General features: G+C 38.3%; 4 protein-coding genes across 6 annotated transcripts; 2 read left to right on the forward strand and 2 right to left on the reverse strand.

Annotated features, from left to right (window-relative positions):
• Positions 1 to 2,055: 2,055 nt before the first annotated feature.
• LOC127247785 (NAC domain-containing protein 73-like) lies at positions 2,056 to 4,384 on the forward strand. Its single transcript, XM_051269803.1, has 3 exons — positions 2,056 to 2,634; positions 2,809 to 3,001; positions 3,463 to 4,384. The coding sequence occupies exons 1-3, from the start codon at positions 2,479 to 2,481 to the stop codon at positions 4,038 to 4,040; spliced, it is 927 nt and encodes a 308-aa protein (XP_051125760.1). The 5' UTR covers positions 2,056 to 2,478; the 3' UTR covers positions 4,041 to 4,384.
• A 132-nt stretch (positions 4,385 to 4,516) lies between these two features.
• LOC127247299 (uncharacterized) lies at positions 4,517 to 11,478 on the reverse strand. Of its 3 annotated transcripts, XM_051269100.1 has the most exons (15): positions 11,179 to 11,305; positions 10,966 to 11,054; positions 10,396 to 10,557; positions 10,117 to 10,182; positions 9,840 to 9,983; positions 9,647 to 9,760; positions 9,445 to 9,546; positions 9,163 to 9,348; positions 8,630 to 8,719; positions 8,415 to 8,549; positions 7,565 to 7,687; positions 7,382 to 7,467; positions 6,694 to 7,306; positions 6,422 to 6,499; positions 4,517 to 6,018 (listed from the first exon to the last, which is right to left on the reverse strand). In XM_051269100.1, the coding sequence occupies exons 3-15, from the start codon at positions 10,489 to 10,491 to the stop codon at positions 4,984 to 4,986; spliced, it is 2,868 nt and encodes a 955-aa protein (XP_051125057.1). In that variant the 5' UTR covers positions 10,492 to 10,557; positions 10,966 to 11,054; positions 11,179 to 11,305; the 3' UTR covers positions 4,517 to 4,983. The 3 variants fall into 3 exon arrangements, with proteins under 3 accessions (XP_051125057.1, XP_051125056.1, XP_051125055.1); XM_051269099.1 differs by lacking the exon at positions 10,966 to 11,054 and having other exon boundaries at positions 9,496 to 9,546; positions 11,179 to 11,478; XM_051269098.1 differs by lacking the exon at positions 10,966 to 11,054 and having other exon boundaries at positions 11,179 to 11,478.
• A 1,214-nt stretch (positions 11,479 to 12,692) lies between these two features.
• Positions 12,693 to 13,498, forward strand: LOC127247301 (homeobox-leucine zipper protein ATHB-52-like). The gene has a single exon (XM_051269103.1). The coding sequence runs from the start codon at positions 12,729 to 12,731 to the stop codon at positions 13,236 to 13,238; it is 510 nt and encodes a 169-aa protein (XP_051125060.1). The 5' UTR covers positions 12,693 to 12,728; the 3' UTR covers positions 13,239 to 13,498.
• Positions 13,499 to 14,198: 700 nt separating this feature from the next.
• Positions 14,199 to 14,924, reverse strand: LOC127247302 (glutaredoxin-C9-like). Its single transcript, XM_051269104.1, has one exon. It carries the CDS (start codon positions 14,878 to 14,880, stop codon positions 14,494 to 14,496), a length of 387 nt encoding a protein of 128 aa, XP_051125061.1. The 5' UTR covers positions 14,881 to 14,924; the 3' UTR covers positions 14,199 to 14,493.
• Positions 14,925 to 15,320: the final 396 nt, after the last annotated feature.

Genomic DNA, 15,320 nt, shown 5'->3' on the forward strand with positions numbered 1-15,320 from the left:
TGTGAGGTTCGTGTTTTTGTTCTTTCTTTCTTCCCAATCCATCTAGTTATAAGCTCTGCTATACTTACTGCTGTAATAAATTTGAAAAGCGTTAGTGTGATGAGGGTAGGGTAGGCCATGGTGGTGTGGACATGACAGGTGCTTTTCTTTGTGGTCCTGTGGAAGGTTCCGAGCTCTCTTCAATGGCGATCGACCAGCCTGTCGGAAAATTCATTTAATGAGAGGCTTTTTAATTTGTCGGTCGGGTCGGGTCAGGGGAGGGAGAACGGGTCCACGTCATAAAATAATGGGCTTAAATGGTCCATTTGTGTACTAAATGGTGCTACTAATAAAATTACAGCCCAATAGAGGCCCAAATTGTACATATTTAGCCCGTCTGCCCATTTCAACCAATGATTAATTCCTCCTCATTGGAAAACCCTGTCCTATAGTTAATAGAGACGCGCAGAGAAGGTAATTTGTCGTCAAAGAAGAAAACAAAAATTATAATGAAATAAAAGTTGGTGATGATTGATGATTGATGATTGATGATAGGATAGGATCGATAGATAGATAGGAGAGAAATGTGGTGGGAGAGAGAGAGAGATCCAATTAGAGAAGGGAATTTGACATTATCTGGGAAAGAAAGCTCTCTTCCACACGTTAAGGAAACCCTAATAATGCTAAAGCTTCATGATTAAGCTTTGAGTTGCGTAGCTTCTTTGAGAAGCTTAATTTTAATGGATATACATACATACATACATACATACATGAAAGAAATAACTCTTCAATATCTGATCATATATATATATATATATATCTGGAAAACGATATACATAATTAATGATCCTGCTTGCTCTTTCTTTCTTGATGACTTTTAATTAAATTCATTTCCCACTTCTCTGACCCACCAAGAGTTCAAATGCATTTCTCTCAAACTTCACTTCTTACATGCATATACATATATATAGTGGTGGTGGTGTTCTGAATTCTGATATATATATATATATTTGTACGTATAGTATGTGTGTAGTATGTATCATGCATGTATTCCAACACACACATAGAAGAAATTGCATATCATCAAAGGCAGGCAGAGGCAGTTGAAGTAGAATTAAATTGGGATTAATTGAAATGAATTCCCCATGCAATTAGGTGTTCATAATTAAATGCTCAGATCCGAAGAATCTAACAGTACCAGTGGAATCAACATATATGTAATGATCATATATACATACTGCAGCTTCTTTCCCACTCCCACCTTTTAATTATTCATCCATAAAGCTACCTAGCTAATTAATTAAGACACAATCAGATAATCACACACATACACACATGGGTATGTGTGTGAATAAGTATATGTGTTAATGACAGCTTTACATATATATATATATGTATATCTATAAGAGAGAGAGAGAGAGAGAGAGAGAGAGAGAGAGAGAGAGATTATACCTTACTTGGTAGGAGAAGTGTACGCAAAGGAAAAAAACAAGGATGAAACAATACTAGTGCCAGGCGAATAAGCTTATAAGGCAAAAATATACAAGTTTGGTGTACGTACAATTCACTTGTTTGTTACTTTCATATTAAAATTAGCTTAGTTGTTGGATGTATGTATGTATGTATGTATATGGTACAGTGATATCTGCAGGTAGCATTTCTTGTGTAGCTGCTAATTTTATATAATAAGAGAAGCTTTAAGGGCACTCCAGCTAGCTAGCTAGCTATAGGCTGCAGGTAGGTTGACACTTTGGTAAAGGAAAGAGGTGAAATGTCTTCCCAAGAATATATCATCACACCATTTGTTGTTGTATGTTGTTGTTGTTGCTCCATATCCACTCTACCCTCTCATTTCATTTCATATTAATTCTTCACTCCTTCTTGATCCAATTCTACTATTTTAATTTGAACGAGTACTCAAGAGAGTAGTTGATTGCTTTGCCCTTTTCGAATCCAATACTTTAATTACTTACCATTCTTCTATGTAGTGATTACACTTCAATTTCTGATACATACCAAAAGAGAGACCTAATTGCATAAAGACTGGATTTTTATTTATATATATATATGTTGTGTGGTAGTGGTAGTGGTAGTACCAGTACAAGTGTGTATAAATAGACATAAACAAAACCAAACTTGACGTCCAAGCAACCTATTAGTTAATCACCATTGTTCCATATTCTTTTCTTTCTCTGATCAGATCAGATAATATAAGAATGAAAAACCCTGACCCTCTAGACTTTCTCTGATCCTTCTTCCCTTCTTTGGCCCTGAGGGAGGGCTTTTCAAGGGAGACTCCTCCTCTGATTTCTTCTTCTTGATCTTATTCTTGTTCTTGTTTGTCAATTAATTGACATAATATCTGTCGCTGGTTGGCTGTTTCGAATTGGAGATCGATCGACCAGGTTCATATATCTATCAGGTGGAGGAAATTAAACCCTATCTGGGGAGGGGAGGGGAGGGGATGGGCATGATCAGAGCAATAATAATTCTGAAATCATGACATGGTCCAGTGACAATGATGAAGAAACATCCCTCCAAATTATTCCCAACACTAACACTACTGATGATGCTGTAGTTGCTAATTTAAAGGCTGACAATCTTAGGACAATAATTTGCCCTTCCTGTGGCCACTCCTTTAAGCTCCAAGATCAGGTATACATACATACATATATATATATATATATATATTCCATTTTAGCTATATATATATGTTCGTTATGTTCTTCTGCAAGATTAGGGTTTTGTGATTTGATATTGTATCTTAGTCTTAATTGTGTATATGCATGTATGTATGTAAATGTAATCAAATGATGAGCACATACTTAGAGTGGAGCAATTCAAGATTTGCCTGGATTGCCTGCTGGGGTCAAATTTGATCCATCTGATCAAGAAATTCTACAACACCTGGATGCCAAAGTCCTGTCTGATACAAGAAAACTCCATCCTCTCATCGACAAATTCATTCCCACAATCGAAGGTGAAAATGGGATCTGCTACACTCATCCCGAGAGGCTACCAGGTACTTGCATACATACATCATCGCCATTCTTGAAATTTCTATGCCAGATCATTCATCACCCAATCCAAATTAATCCGTCATGTTAATTACTTAAATCAATTTCACAAGTAAGTAAAATAATAATTAATTCCACTCATAATGCATATGTATTTGCTTTTGGAAATTAATAAATGGTGCTTTTCTTGCTTCCAATGCCAAGTGAATTAGAATCCAAAATTGTAATAATAACATTTTACCCAATCGCCAATACAGACAAGCGCACACACACACATATATAGAAACTATTTACAACGTTAGGCTTTTTCCTCTAAGTAGTAAGAATCCCCAAAACAATGCGATTCCCATTTGCTCAAAATCATACAAAAATAAAAATAAAAATAAATTCTTGATGAACCCTAATCTACATGAAAAGGACAAACTTCTTCTTCCTCATTGCTTTGTCTGAAAATGTGTGATCGCAGGAGTAAGTAAAGATGGCCAAGTCCGGCATTTCTTCCACCGGCCATCGAAGGCCTACACGACGGGGACACGCAAGCGGAGAAAGGTCCACACCGACGCCGACGGCGGCGAAACCCGGTGGCACAAGACCGGAAAAACAAGGCCGGTTTCGACAGCAGCAGGCAGCGTCAAAGGTTACAAGAAAATCCTTGTTCTCTACACAAACTACGGCCGGCAAAGGAAGCCGGAGAAGACGAATTGGGTGATGCACCAATACCATTTAGGGGACAACGAGGAGGAGAAGGATGGAGAGCTCGTCGTATCCAAAGTGTTCTACCAAACACAGCCCCGACAATGTGGGATCAAAGAGACTGTTGCAGCCGACAAATCGACCCATTTTGGGAAAAATAATAATGCAGCACCTGGATTTGTGGAGTATTACAATGATCAGCCCTTTGTTTCTTCTTACAGCCACAGTAACAATAATAATGCCAACAGAGACAGTCCACCGCAGGTTATGATTCATCAGAATTTGGTTGTCCATGGCGATGGATCGTCCAGCTTTATCCATTTGCCTTCAAGTGCAAGAAAAGGGGAATGAGGGAGACATGGAGTTCATCGATCTTGTAAGAATACTATTATTAGGGTATATAGTAATATATATATATAATATATAGTAGTTATGGGATGTGGAATTAATCTTTAATTTGCCTGAAAAATAAATTAAAGATTGGGAAAGGGGAATAAATGGGAGCATGAAACAGCTGCTGCTAATGAGCATAAGAGATTTGAAGTTATTGTTAGTGGTTAATTAAATAAGCTTCTTGATCATCTCTACACAAGAATATGTATGTATAGATTTGTTTTGCTAGTGATCTAGAATTTGTATTAATTATACATCCTCAGGAAATTTGTCAAATTATGTGTATGTTAATTATCAATTGTTTATTATCTTATGCCAATTTTCTTTTGAAATTAAATTATTTTGATTCTATTGTCCATTTATGAAATTGTAAACCTTCTCATATATATGGACCTGCTTCAATTAAGATTCTTTCAGAATAACAGAAACAATAATAACAAAACAAAAATCCATATACTCAAGATCTTAATTTCTATACAAACTACAATTCAGCACAACGTCATTTCAACACTACACAAACATCACAACTGCAGGCAGCAGGAAAACCAGAAACTACCAAACACATATTATCTATACCACAAATGGACCAGGCAATCTGGAAGAAAAGATAAGCCAGCACAATCATCAGGAATGACTTTACAACTACTGTCAATGTTACCAACTAATATCAATCACACACGATGCACCTCTGCACAGCAACTGCTCGACTCCCCAGCAGAATCGCCCCAAGGCAAGATCTTTATAATTGCACAAACAGAAAGCTTGCCTGAAAGGAGGAAGTTGAGTTCTAGCCCCTACAGGTCTATGTTTCCAGGTTCGACTCTGAGGCCAACACAGATGAGGACTCGGGTATTCTCAACCCGATCATGACCAATATTTCTTACTTACAAGCACCAGATGCTCAAGACTTATTGAGAACGCATTTCTCATACAATGCTAGAATGTCCTTCTTGTTAGGATTCCTCAGTCGCGACAGTTGTTCACCAAAATTGCGGCTGGAGAGCTCCTGTTTCAGTTTTTGCATTGTAAATTTAGTGTAGTCCTCTGCGCTGGTTCGCAGACTATTGCTTTGCACACCACTCCTAAATACAGAGCCGCCATCATCGGGATTAGAGAAAATGTTGCTCTTAGCTCTCTTATCTTTTCTGAATACTTTGCCGCTTGTGCCAGTATCATGAACTGAGTTGATTCCCACTTCAAATTCATCTGCCCTGGTGCGCTTGAGATGTGAAGCATTTCTATTTTTACCATCCATTGTTGACTTCTCGCTATGCTGAAGGGCAGTTAATTCAAGAGAAAGTTCATCTAGCTTTCCTTGTGTGACTTGGAGCTGAACAGAAAGGGCTTCTGCCCTTTTACTGGCTTTTGCATAAGCAGAACGTTCGGTCTCCAACAAACTCTCGAGCACTTGAACATTATTCTTTCTGTGATAGTTATTTGACTGCAAAAGTGAGTCGGTTTCTTTCTCCATGTCTCTAAGTCTCTCCTCTAGCAATTCTACCCTTAAAAAGGCATCTTTTTCACCTGCTTTGCGCCTCTCCACTTCACTGGCTAATTCATCCTTTTGCCTTTTCAGAGCCTCGGTGCGCCTCTTGGCTCTTTCAACCTGAGCTTGTCTTTCCATTGCCACACGTTGAAGATCACTTTGCTCCTTCTGTGCTGTTGTGGATTCTGCTCTTGCTTCATCAGCTAATTCAATTGCTGTTTTAGCCTCTTTTTCGGCAGCTCTACACCTTTCTTGGAGTTCTTCAAATCTACTGAATTGAGATTTGTACTGCTGCTCTAAATGTATCTTCTCCTGTTCCAAATTTCTAGCTTTGCTCTCAGCTGAAAGAGCAGCATCCTGTGACCTTTTTACCTTTTCGCATAATTCATTGATTTCAAACTTTAGTGATGATATATCTTGATCATAATTCTTAATTTTTGAATCAACAGCCTGTAAGTGGGAAAAATAACAATGAATCAGTTATAGTAACGCTAATATATAGTGCATCAAAAACAACATTATAATTTAGATGTACTTTCAAAATAACACATTGTTTCGATTAAACAACAAAAAATGATTTCTTTATCCATACTTTCAAAACATATATGAAAGATCTATGAAGCAAGAAGCAACAAATCACCAGTCACATAAATGACTAAGCATCTAAATGAACAGACACACCTCTCAGTTTTAGTCACTGTCAATTACTAAAGCAATGAAATAAATCAACAAATATGAGCACTAGGTTGAGCATACTTTGAACAACTTCAAATTTAGATACTTTGAAGCAGAGCAATTACACAGATACAGAAGTGTAGCAGCACAATGGAGATAATAATTTGCCAAATCTGACCTTCAACTCCATATTCAAAGTTGTTAACTGTTGCTCAGCTTGCTCAATTTTTTCTGCCTTTTCCTTCATTTCATTGTCCTGCCAAGTTGAACACATGAATTGAAACACAGAACCTTCAAATTGTAAAACTAGTTTATTTCGAAATAGAGACAAAGGCAAACAACTACAAAACATAAACAAGTACACATCCCCATCACACAATGCACGCATTTGTATCCATATATATATATAGAGAGAGAGAGAGAGAGAGAGAGAGAGAGAGAGATTTTGACCTTCTCTGCCAAAGCATCAGATAATTCTGATCTTAAGGCAGCATCTCGAGAATGTGTTTGAATATTAGCGCGCTCTTGGATACCAGCAGCCTTTTCAAGTACACTTTTTGCCTCTCTAACAGCAATCTCATATTTACGCTTCCATTCCTGTGCCTCCTCCTCAGCAGATCGAGCCTTCTCCTGATTTGCAGCCAATCTCGCTTCAGCAGCAGAAGTTTTAGATCTGAGCAGTACAACTTCTGCAATGGACTGCTCTTCTACAGCCTTTTGTTTTGTTAAAAACAACTCGGACTTCCTTTTCCAATCCATTGACTCCTGCCTTTCAGTCTCCAGTGTTTTTGATAAATTGGAGGATTTCTCCTCTAATGAACTATATTTTTTTTGCAAGTTGGTTATATGACTTGTATAACCATCAGAGAGCCTCTTCCTGTCACTGATAGCATTTTCATAGCGCTTCAAATAGTCAGACTTAAAATTTTCACTTGCCTCCAGCTGCTTGTTTACTAACGCCATTTTATCTTCCATCGACTGACATTTTAGATAAAATGTACTCTTTTCACTGTCAACCAGGTCTATTTGCTTCTTGATGAAGTGAAGTAGGGGACCTTCCAAACTAAACAGAGCACACTATTAGATGAAGGTTTAGTAGACGAAATGACACAATAAGCAGCAAGAGATCCATGAAAACCTTTGTTGTACAAAGACAATTGCTTTTTGCCACTTCTCTGGTCCATGACATGTAGCTTCATATTTGGACATAAGGCCATCAAAAACCTATACTTGCGTTAAGGGTCCTACTTGTTCAATGATTTCTTAATCTTAAACAGTATCTATACAAAGAAATTCATTATGAGTGTTTACAAATAATGACCTTTATGACAGTGTTGAGTTTTGCATCAGGAGCATGACAAGCTTTTCTGAGATCATTTTCCATATTTTCTATCATACTTGAACATTGCAGATAAGCCTCCCTGTAAACTCCTTTTTTAATGTCCTGGAATCATAATTCATTAAAAGACCATGACACGAAATTCACAAGAAAGAACTATCCATTACACACAAACCAAGAATGTGGATATGAAATTTATTAATTAAGTCATTATGATATGTAAAAATGTATACAACTATTCAAAATTACCTATGCAAACACACACATGATAGTGAGTAATTAAAATATGTACCTCAGTGAAAAAAATTGTGTGAGCCCAAAACTTGCAAACTACACCACTATTTCACAGTGAAAACACACATTTACTTTCATACAGCCGATAGGTTATACTCAAACACAGTGCAGTCTATTTAAAGCTTTTAAATCCATGATCATAAAAACAGCACAAGTCAAGATCACTGCAGTCTACATATTTCAAAGTGAAATCCATGCTAGATCCATGATGCAGGTCAAATTTTGAGGAAATCACTTGCGATCGAGAAAGTCATAATGAGTTAAGATTGGTAGCTGAATGAATGTTTACAAGCTATGCAAAAATGGCATTAGAGGAAACAGCACAATAATTACATCTTCTCTGGCCTTTCATAATCATCTATTAGGTTTCAGAAGAACGAAAATTTCCACTTGCACTTCTTTGTTTATAGCTTTCTGAGGGTGTGAAGTTGATAAGTAGGAAAAATAAATTATATTAAAAAGAACAAAAGTCTGGCATATATAATGTAGGGTTGACAAAACAACTTACGATTATTAGATCTTAAAGGTAAAAGCTTACTTCAAATGCCCGGTTCAAGAAACTCTGAAGACGTTTTTCATGCATTTGCCTAGTCACACCAGCCCCAACAGCAGTAGTATTAAAAGTGTCCATTGATTTCTGAAATGCATGTTCATGTACTTCTCGTAATGCAGCCTACAAGAGTCCACCAACTTAGTAAGAAAGTACAATAAGCAAAAGCAGCCAAAAAAAAAAATGAAAAATGTAACACCTACTTCCTCTGAAGGTTTGGAACGATCAAAAGTAGACATATAGACTTCGGCACCCAATTCATATGCTCTCTGGCATTCAGCTTCCTCCACAGTCTGCATGTGGAGAGAATGAGACATAGGATCAAACAGCAAAGTGAAATATTAACACCTAATTTGGTGGTGAAGGTATATTCATCACCGGATAGCAAGAGTGTGGATTATGGAATTAAGCAAAACAGAAACAAGTTAGCATATACAAAAAGAGGACACAAGATACATGACTTGGTTCTAGACCAAACAATTTATTTGAACAAATTCCTCCAAACTCTGTGCCAGATATCTAAGTAGAGCATCATTATGGCACTTGTTGTAATGTAAGTGTACTGTGTATTCAGAGTTCCATACTACAACAGAATGAAGCAGTAAATATTCAGTTGGCCTGAGAAACAGAATTGCCAGGCATATAGAAGTGTATGTTGTGAACAAAAAAAAAAAAAATGTCAAAAAAGGGAAAGCAGAAGAAGAAACACTCAGACATATCTATAATGCATCCTAACCTGCCATGAAGATGTAACTGTAGGCACCGCACCCCTGTTTATAGCATCCAGGAATGATTGTGTAATACGAGCGAAAATGGGCCCATTCATCACAATTGACCCCATTTTTTTCGGCCTTGTCCTCTCGAAAACAAATCTTGACAAAGAATCTAGATCCGAAACAAATTCTGGCCTCAAACGGTCCAGCTGCACAAGATCCATAAATCATTGTAGTTGAACCTTAAGAGATGCAAATTAAGCGGCGACATATAAACTTGAATAAATGTTTCAAGCAACACCCACAGGAATCTGATCAAGCAGCTGAAGTTCATTCTCATTGCTTAGAGGACGTACGAGTGTAAAGCATTCTCTATCTGGGAAAAGTTCTCGAATGGACTCTCGTATCTAAACATTATCATGCACCAGTAGAGCCTTCATTAACCATGAACCATTGTAACATGTGTTATATAAATGAAAATTCCATGAAAGAAGAAAACATAGAAACCTTGTTCTTGGCAGCTAGGTCCTTTCCTCCTCCCTGAACTGGACTCAGAGCAATCTCTAGGTAGTCCCGTGGGGTAATTTTACGATTATCTTCAGTCAAGTCCAGATAAAAATCCTGCAAGCGTGTATGTCCAAACAATATCAAAGTGATGATTAATCATTACACATATGGGAATCTTTCTTATGATAATTACCCTCAATAGCCAAACAAATACAGGGGAAAATTGCCCAAGCTCTGTGGCTGTGCTCCTACCCCCAGAAGATCTAACACGAATATGTTTGGTCATCTCGGTCACAAGAGATAGATGGTCGAGTGCAGTTTCATCAATGCCACCCATCTAATCAAAGAATGAGCAATTGTTTAACTGTATTAATTGTCTAATTAAGTTCAAAGAATATCATACAAGAAATTAAGGTCAAGACCACTAGGCTCAACATTAAAACAAACCATTCTAAAAATGGCATCTTTACCTGGTTGTATATGAACATGCTTGATAGGAGAACAGCCAACGAAAATATTTGTGTGCTATATGTCCCCTGTACAATATTTTGATAGTAAAGTAAAACAAGATTATTAAACATTGAAATTAAAGAAAAAGTAATATAAAGTACAGGCAAGCAAAATGTCCAGCAAGAACACATACAGAATTGGAATGAGTTAGGATGAAAATCTAGTAATCAATATGACATTGTAACCTATGAACTACAGAAAACTGTCAGATTATTGTAAATGTGAGAAGAAAAGCTGACCGATTGATCATATGCGTCAATGCCTTCAGAGTCCAAGAGTAAGAGATTGTACACTGTTCCATCTAGAGCAGTTCTCTGCAGTGGCATGCTCCACATCCAAATACCTTTGGTACAAGGACGGTGTGTTGATGCCACTTGAAATCCACTGCTCCTGCCAAGAAGCTGCAAATAAATATGTTTAGGGAACTAATTAGAAGCATGTGGTAGTTGAAAGAATTCCATTTCAAAGTTTGAAAGTTTTCTTGGATTGAGTGAATTGTTTAAACTAAACAGACAATTATAGTGGGAATTAACAGTTGTATTAAAAAAAAACTTTACAAAATAAAATGAGTTTTTAGGATCCCTTCCAATAACATGTAGAGACAAAAAAGAAAGAGTAACTTATTTTTATCAGTATATAAAATTCTGATGTGTTTCCAAAGTAAAATGCCCACTTGAACATTTCATTCTTTCTCATCTTCACAGATACAAAACATATAAATTCAACGTTAAGTGCTAGAATTTTCGTTGCACAGAAGCCTTCTTGATCCAAAATAACAAAGAATCAATTCTTGTTATTTGCTTCTCGACCTTCTTGATTCAAAGGAGCAAAAGAAGTGCCTCATTGCTACAGCGATCAAACTAATCACAGTACATCCCATCTTCCAGGGTCCAGAAACCTAATTTCAATTATAACTTTATCATTGTTCAACCAATATTCCAACATCACCAAAGCCCTACGCAATCAAGCACAGTCAACGAACGCACTCACAAATTCATCCAATTCACTTCCCCCTAATGCACCTGATTCAAGATAAAGCTCTTCCCTTGACGTGCACGACCGCACACCGAAACCACGCCCACAGGTTCCTTCACCAATTGAAGCATCGTCACCGCCTCCGGATCCATGTGAAACTTCCCCTTCTCGTCGGCGTACACCAGTCGGATCGGCCTTGCTGGTCCATCAATTACGCTGGCCGAAGCAGCCTGACTGGTGGTCGGGGAAGACGCCGCCGGGGAAGATTCTCCGGCGCCGGAAAGCCTCATCGTAGTCAGCCACCGAAGTTACCAAAATGCAGGGGAGAAAGAGCGTGCTGACTCTTTAATAAGGAAATACCGAAAGCAAAAGAAATAAAAAAAAAAAAAAAAAAAAAGGTAATGGCCATACGTGGAATTACACTTATACCCACGAGACAGTGCTATATTCCAAGGGCATTTTGGGGAATTTATCTCATTAATCTATATTTGCATAAAGATAACGTTTACGGTCGTAAATAGTAATATAAGCGTTACATTAGTAACGTTTTCGACTGATTTTAATTGCTACATTTATTATACAGTAAATATAAAAAAAATATATATATATAGTATGTAAGTATGTATATGGGCAATAAATGATGTGTAGGACATGCCCCCAGCTGTACAATAACCCATCTTAATTAATTAATTGATTATTTTAATAACCAAATGTTACGGTTACATTGTCTACTTGTGTCGCGTACTAAGACCCTGGACCGGACCAGATTACATTAGATTCGATTGGTGCATAGTCACCATTATTCATGTTAGTTTGTAATGTACGTACGTACACACAATTATATACATACATATATATATATCTAATTAATTTTATCCATTAATAACATTATTTGTGATCAGCATTATGTTAATTAGTTCTTGTAATTAAATTAATTTGAACATGTGAGCATAGGAATAGGAATAGGCATAGCCGTGGCTATAGGGAGCTCATATTCAACGATCATGGCTTGCTTGCTTATTCGAGAGTACGCACGTAATACTTACACGATCATCGATCAGATATATCATATTTCAAAACCTAAGACTAGAAATATTTAATAAATTAAACTAAGAGTGACGACTGTCTACTCTACTCTACACACCCCAGGCAATTTATTGTCGGCGCAGTTGACATTTACTTAATTTATTTATTTATGACATATACATATATTTTTTATTGTCAGTAGCTAGCTTCAAGTGAAATTTTCACAGCATGTATTAATGGAAATTTGGAATTTCTGACCGCCTGCTTTTTTGTCTGTTGTGAATTGTGATCATCCAAATTTCAATATTGATTGTAATTAAATAATCCCCACAATGAAATGAAATAAATAGTACAGTAGTAAATTAGTTAGTACGTAGGGCAGGCCACGTGACGACGTCGTTCCCTGGCGAAAATGATAGAGCACCCATTTTTTCCTCTGCCCTAACCCTAACCCTAACCCTACCCTACCCTCGATATGATTTGTCGTCCCTAATTCTCTAATTCTGTATATAAATCTGCCTTATTAATTAATTTAATGAATGAATTATAATTACTGATCATTCATCACGCAATGGATGAGAATCAATCGAGAAATAATAATCACAATAATAATCATCAACAACGTTTTCTTCATCATCAGCTAATTCGGAAGAACAAGAAACGGCTGAGCCAGGAGCAGGTCCGGGTCCTCGAAGCCAATTTCAGCTACAACAACAAGCTCGAGCCGGACCTCAAGGCGCGGCTCGCGGCGGAGCTCGGCGTGCCGCCGCGCCAGGTCGCGATTTGGTATCAGAACAAGCGGGCGCGCGAGAAGAACCACGGCTTGGAGGCGAGCCACCAGGCGCTGCAGCAGCAGCTCGAAAGCGTCATGTCGCAGAATGCCAGGTTGAATGGAGAAGTAGACAGGCTCAAGGAGGAGCTCCGGAAGATCCAGGCGGCGGCGCAATACGGCGGCGGCGGCGGCGTGAACGGACACAACTTGGTGGAGAGGGAGCTCTATGCTTCCCTGATCGCCGGCGCCGGCGGGAGCGTCTACGTGGCGGCGGCGGCCCAAGACGGGTACAACTTCTTCGGGTCGTGATGGGCGTAGGCAACGAATACATGCGTCATGGTAATTTTTGGTGGGTGTTGGAATTACGAATTTTTAATTTTAATTTTAATATTAATGTGTATGGATTTGAGGAGTTGTACGAGGATAAATTATACAATTACAGTTGCTAGATTGTCTTAATTATGTTAATGTATACATACATACATAGTTTGTGAAATTTGGTCACATGTCTCTGAACATATATATTGCAACAAAAAGGTGGTGAAGAAAGGTAATTTTCTTGTCGTCAATTCATGTGTTCTCTTTTCGGAATTTCCTTTTTCATTTTTTGGGTCGTCAACTCAATTGTATAAATTTCTTTCCGAATTGATTTACACTTAATGATTAATTAATATTTTCGGCTGTAGTGAGAGATCCCTTATGTGGAGATGGACCAATTGGGCCGGGCCGTCAACGTATTATTAGAAGGAATTTTTTATAAATGGGTAATTTAATAATTATAAACTCAAGCCTTCGCCAAAATGCTTGTTTATTCTTCTTCTTTGTAGAATTGTTGGGTGATAAAAGCACACTTCTAAGTAACATACCTTAGTTCAATAAATTAAAATGACTAACTGAGTGACAGACACCCATGATCTAAGATTGTCCCAAAAGGCCAAATCCATTCATCCCTGAATACGACACGACACGACACGACACTACTCCAGCCACAATCTCAGCCGTTGATTTCCCAACATCAACGCCCATTTCTTTCCTTTCTCACCATCCACATTAAATAATGCAACTCTTCCTCCCCCACCATATATATATTATTATCATTACTGTTCTTTCTCTGCTCTATACCAAAATAGTGATCAGCAATTTTATACTGATGTATTTATGTAAAGCTATGTCCATCTTCGTCCTCGTGATCCTTGAAGCTGCTGTTTGAGTATGTATACCAAGTGACAGTTGAAAAGGCCTCTGCACTACAGACAAATATGCACTAAATTTATATGCAAATGCAATCAACACTACTATTTCATCATCATCATGAATAAAATTACTTTTATCTCAAAAAATGCATCTCCTTAATTATAGTACTAATCCTATGGCGGTCTCCTGGACTCCCTACTATCAGCTATGGTCCGGGAGCTCGGCGTCATAATCATGAATATTGCCCGAAGATGATGCACATTGATATACGTATATGCAGAAAAGGTAAAAGGATTATATATCGAATCTCGAAGAAACTATCATCCAAATTACTTGTAATTAAGCATGAATTGAATCAAAATTTAAAACCTCAAAGCCACAAAGCCCTAGCTTCTCTCAATTTGGGTACCAATTCGCCGGAGATGTGCGCGCCCATGATTTCTTCCAGCCCTCCGAACAATTCTCCACCGACAAACACCGCCGGAAACTGCATCGCCGCTGCGCTTCCAGGACCTTCCTCGCCGCCGATCATCTCCGTCAATTCTCCGGCTAATTTCACCTCATTGAGCTCGTCAACGTCAACAACCGTCGGGCTCACGCCGTGCCCGTGCAGCAGGAGCTTGACCACGTGGCACATGCAGCAGCCGTTCCTCGCGAAAATCACCACCGCATTTTCCGCCACCACTTTCCTCATGATTCCGCCGTCCTGATCCCCGTCCTCGCCGGCCGCTGCTAGAAGCTCGAGTGCTTTCCGCATGGTGAATGCGGAGCGGAGGGGAAATTCGTTTGGTGAGGAGCAGTTATAATATAACTGGGGGAAATACTTTAACGTCAACGGCGGTGACGTAATTTAAGGCATCAGGGAAACCGTCATTGGCGGTCACTGACAGTGACGGTGACATCGTCACCCCGAATAGATCTGCACCGTTGATTTCCACATGGGCCCACGCCATTGAACCTCGCTGTAGCCGTCCGTCATTTCGAACTAAAAGTTCGTTCGGTCGCAATTAATGCTATTTATTGTTACCATCTGGATAGATTTTCTTAAAATTTTAATTACAGCACATCTGCTCACATAAACAATAAACTAAACACACAAATTAAATTATCTAAATAGAGCATGGGTGAAAGCAAAATGATTATGGTCCAATTTTAATAGTTCTATCGTAGTGATCTATGTTTGTCAAAGGTGGAGCC

The sequence above is a fragment of the Andrographis paniculata genome, unplaced genomic scaffold, assembly GCF_009805555.1.
Source record: "Andrographis paniculata isolate CXL003 unplaced genomic scaffold, ASM980555v1 Contig32END, whole genome shotgun sequence".
In the NCBI taxonomy this organism is placed as follows: Eukaryota; Viridiplantae; Streptophyta; class Magnoliopsida; order Lamiales; family Acanthaceae; genus Andrographis; species Andrographis paniculata.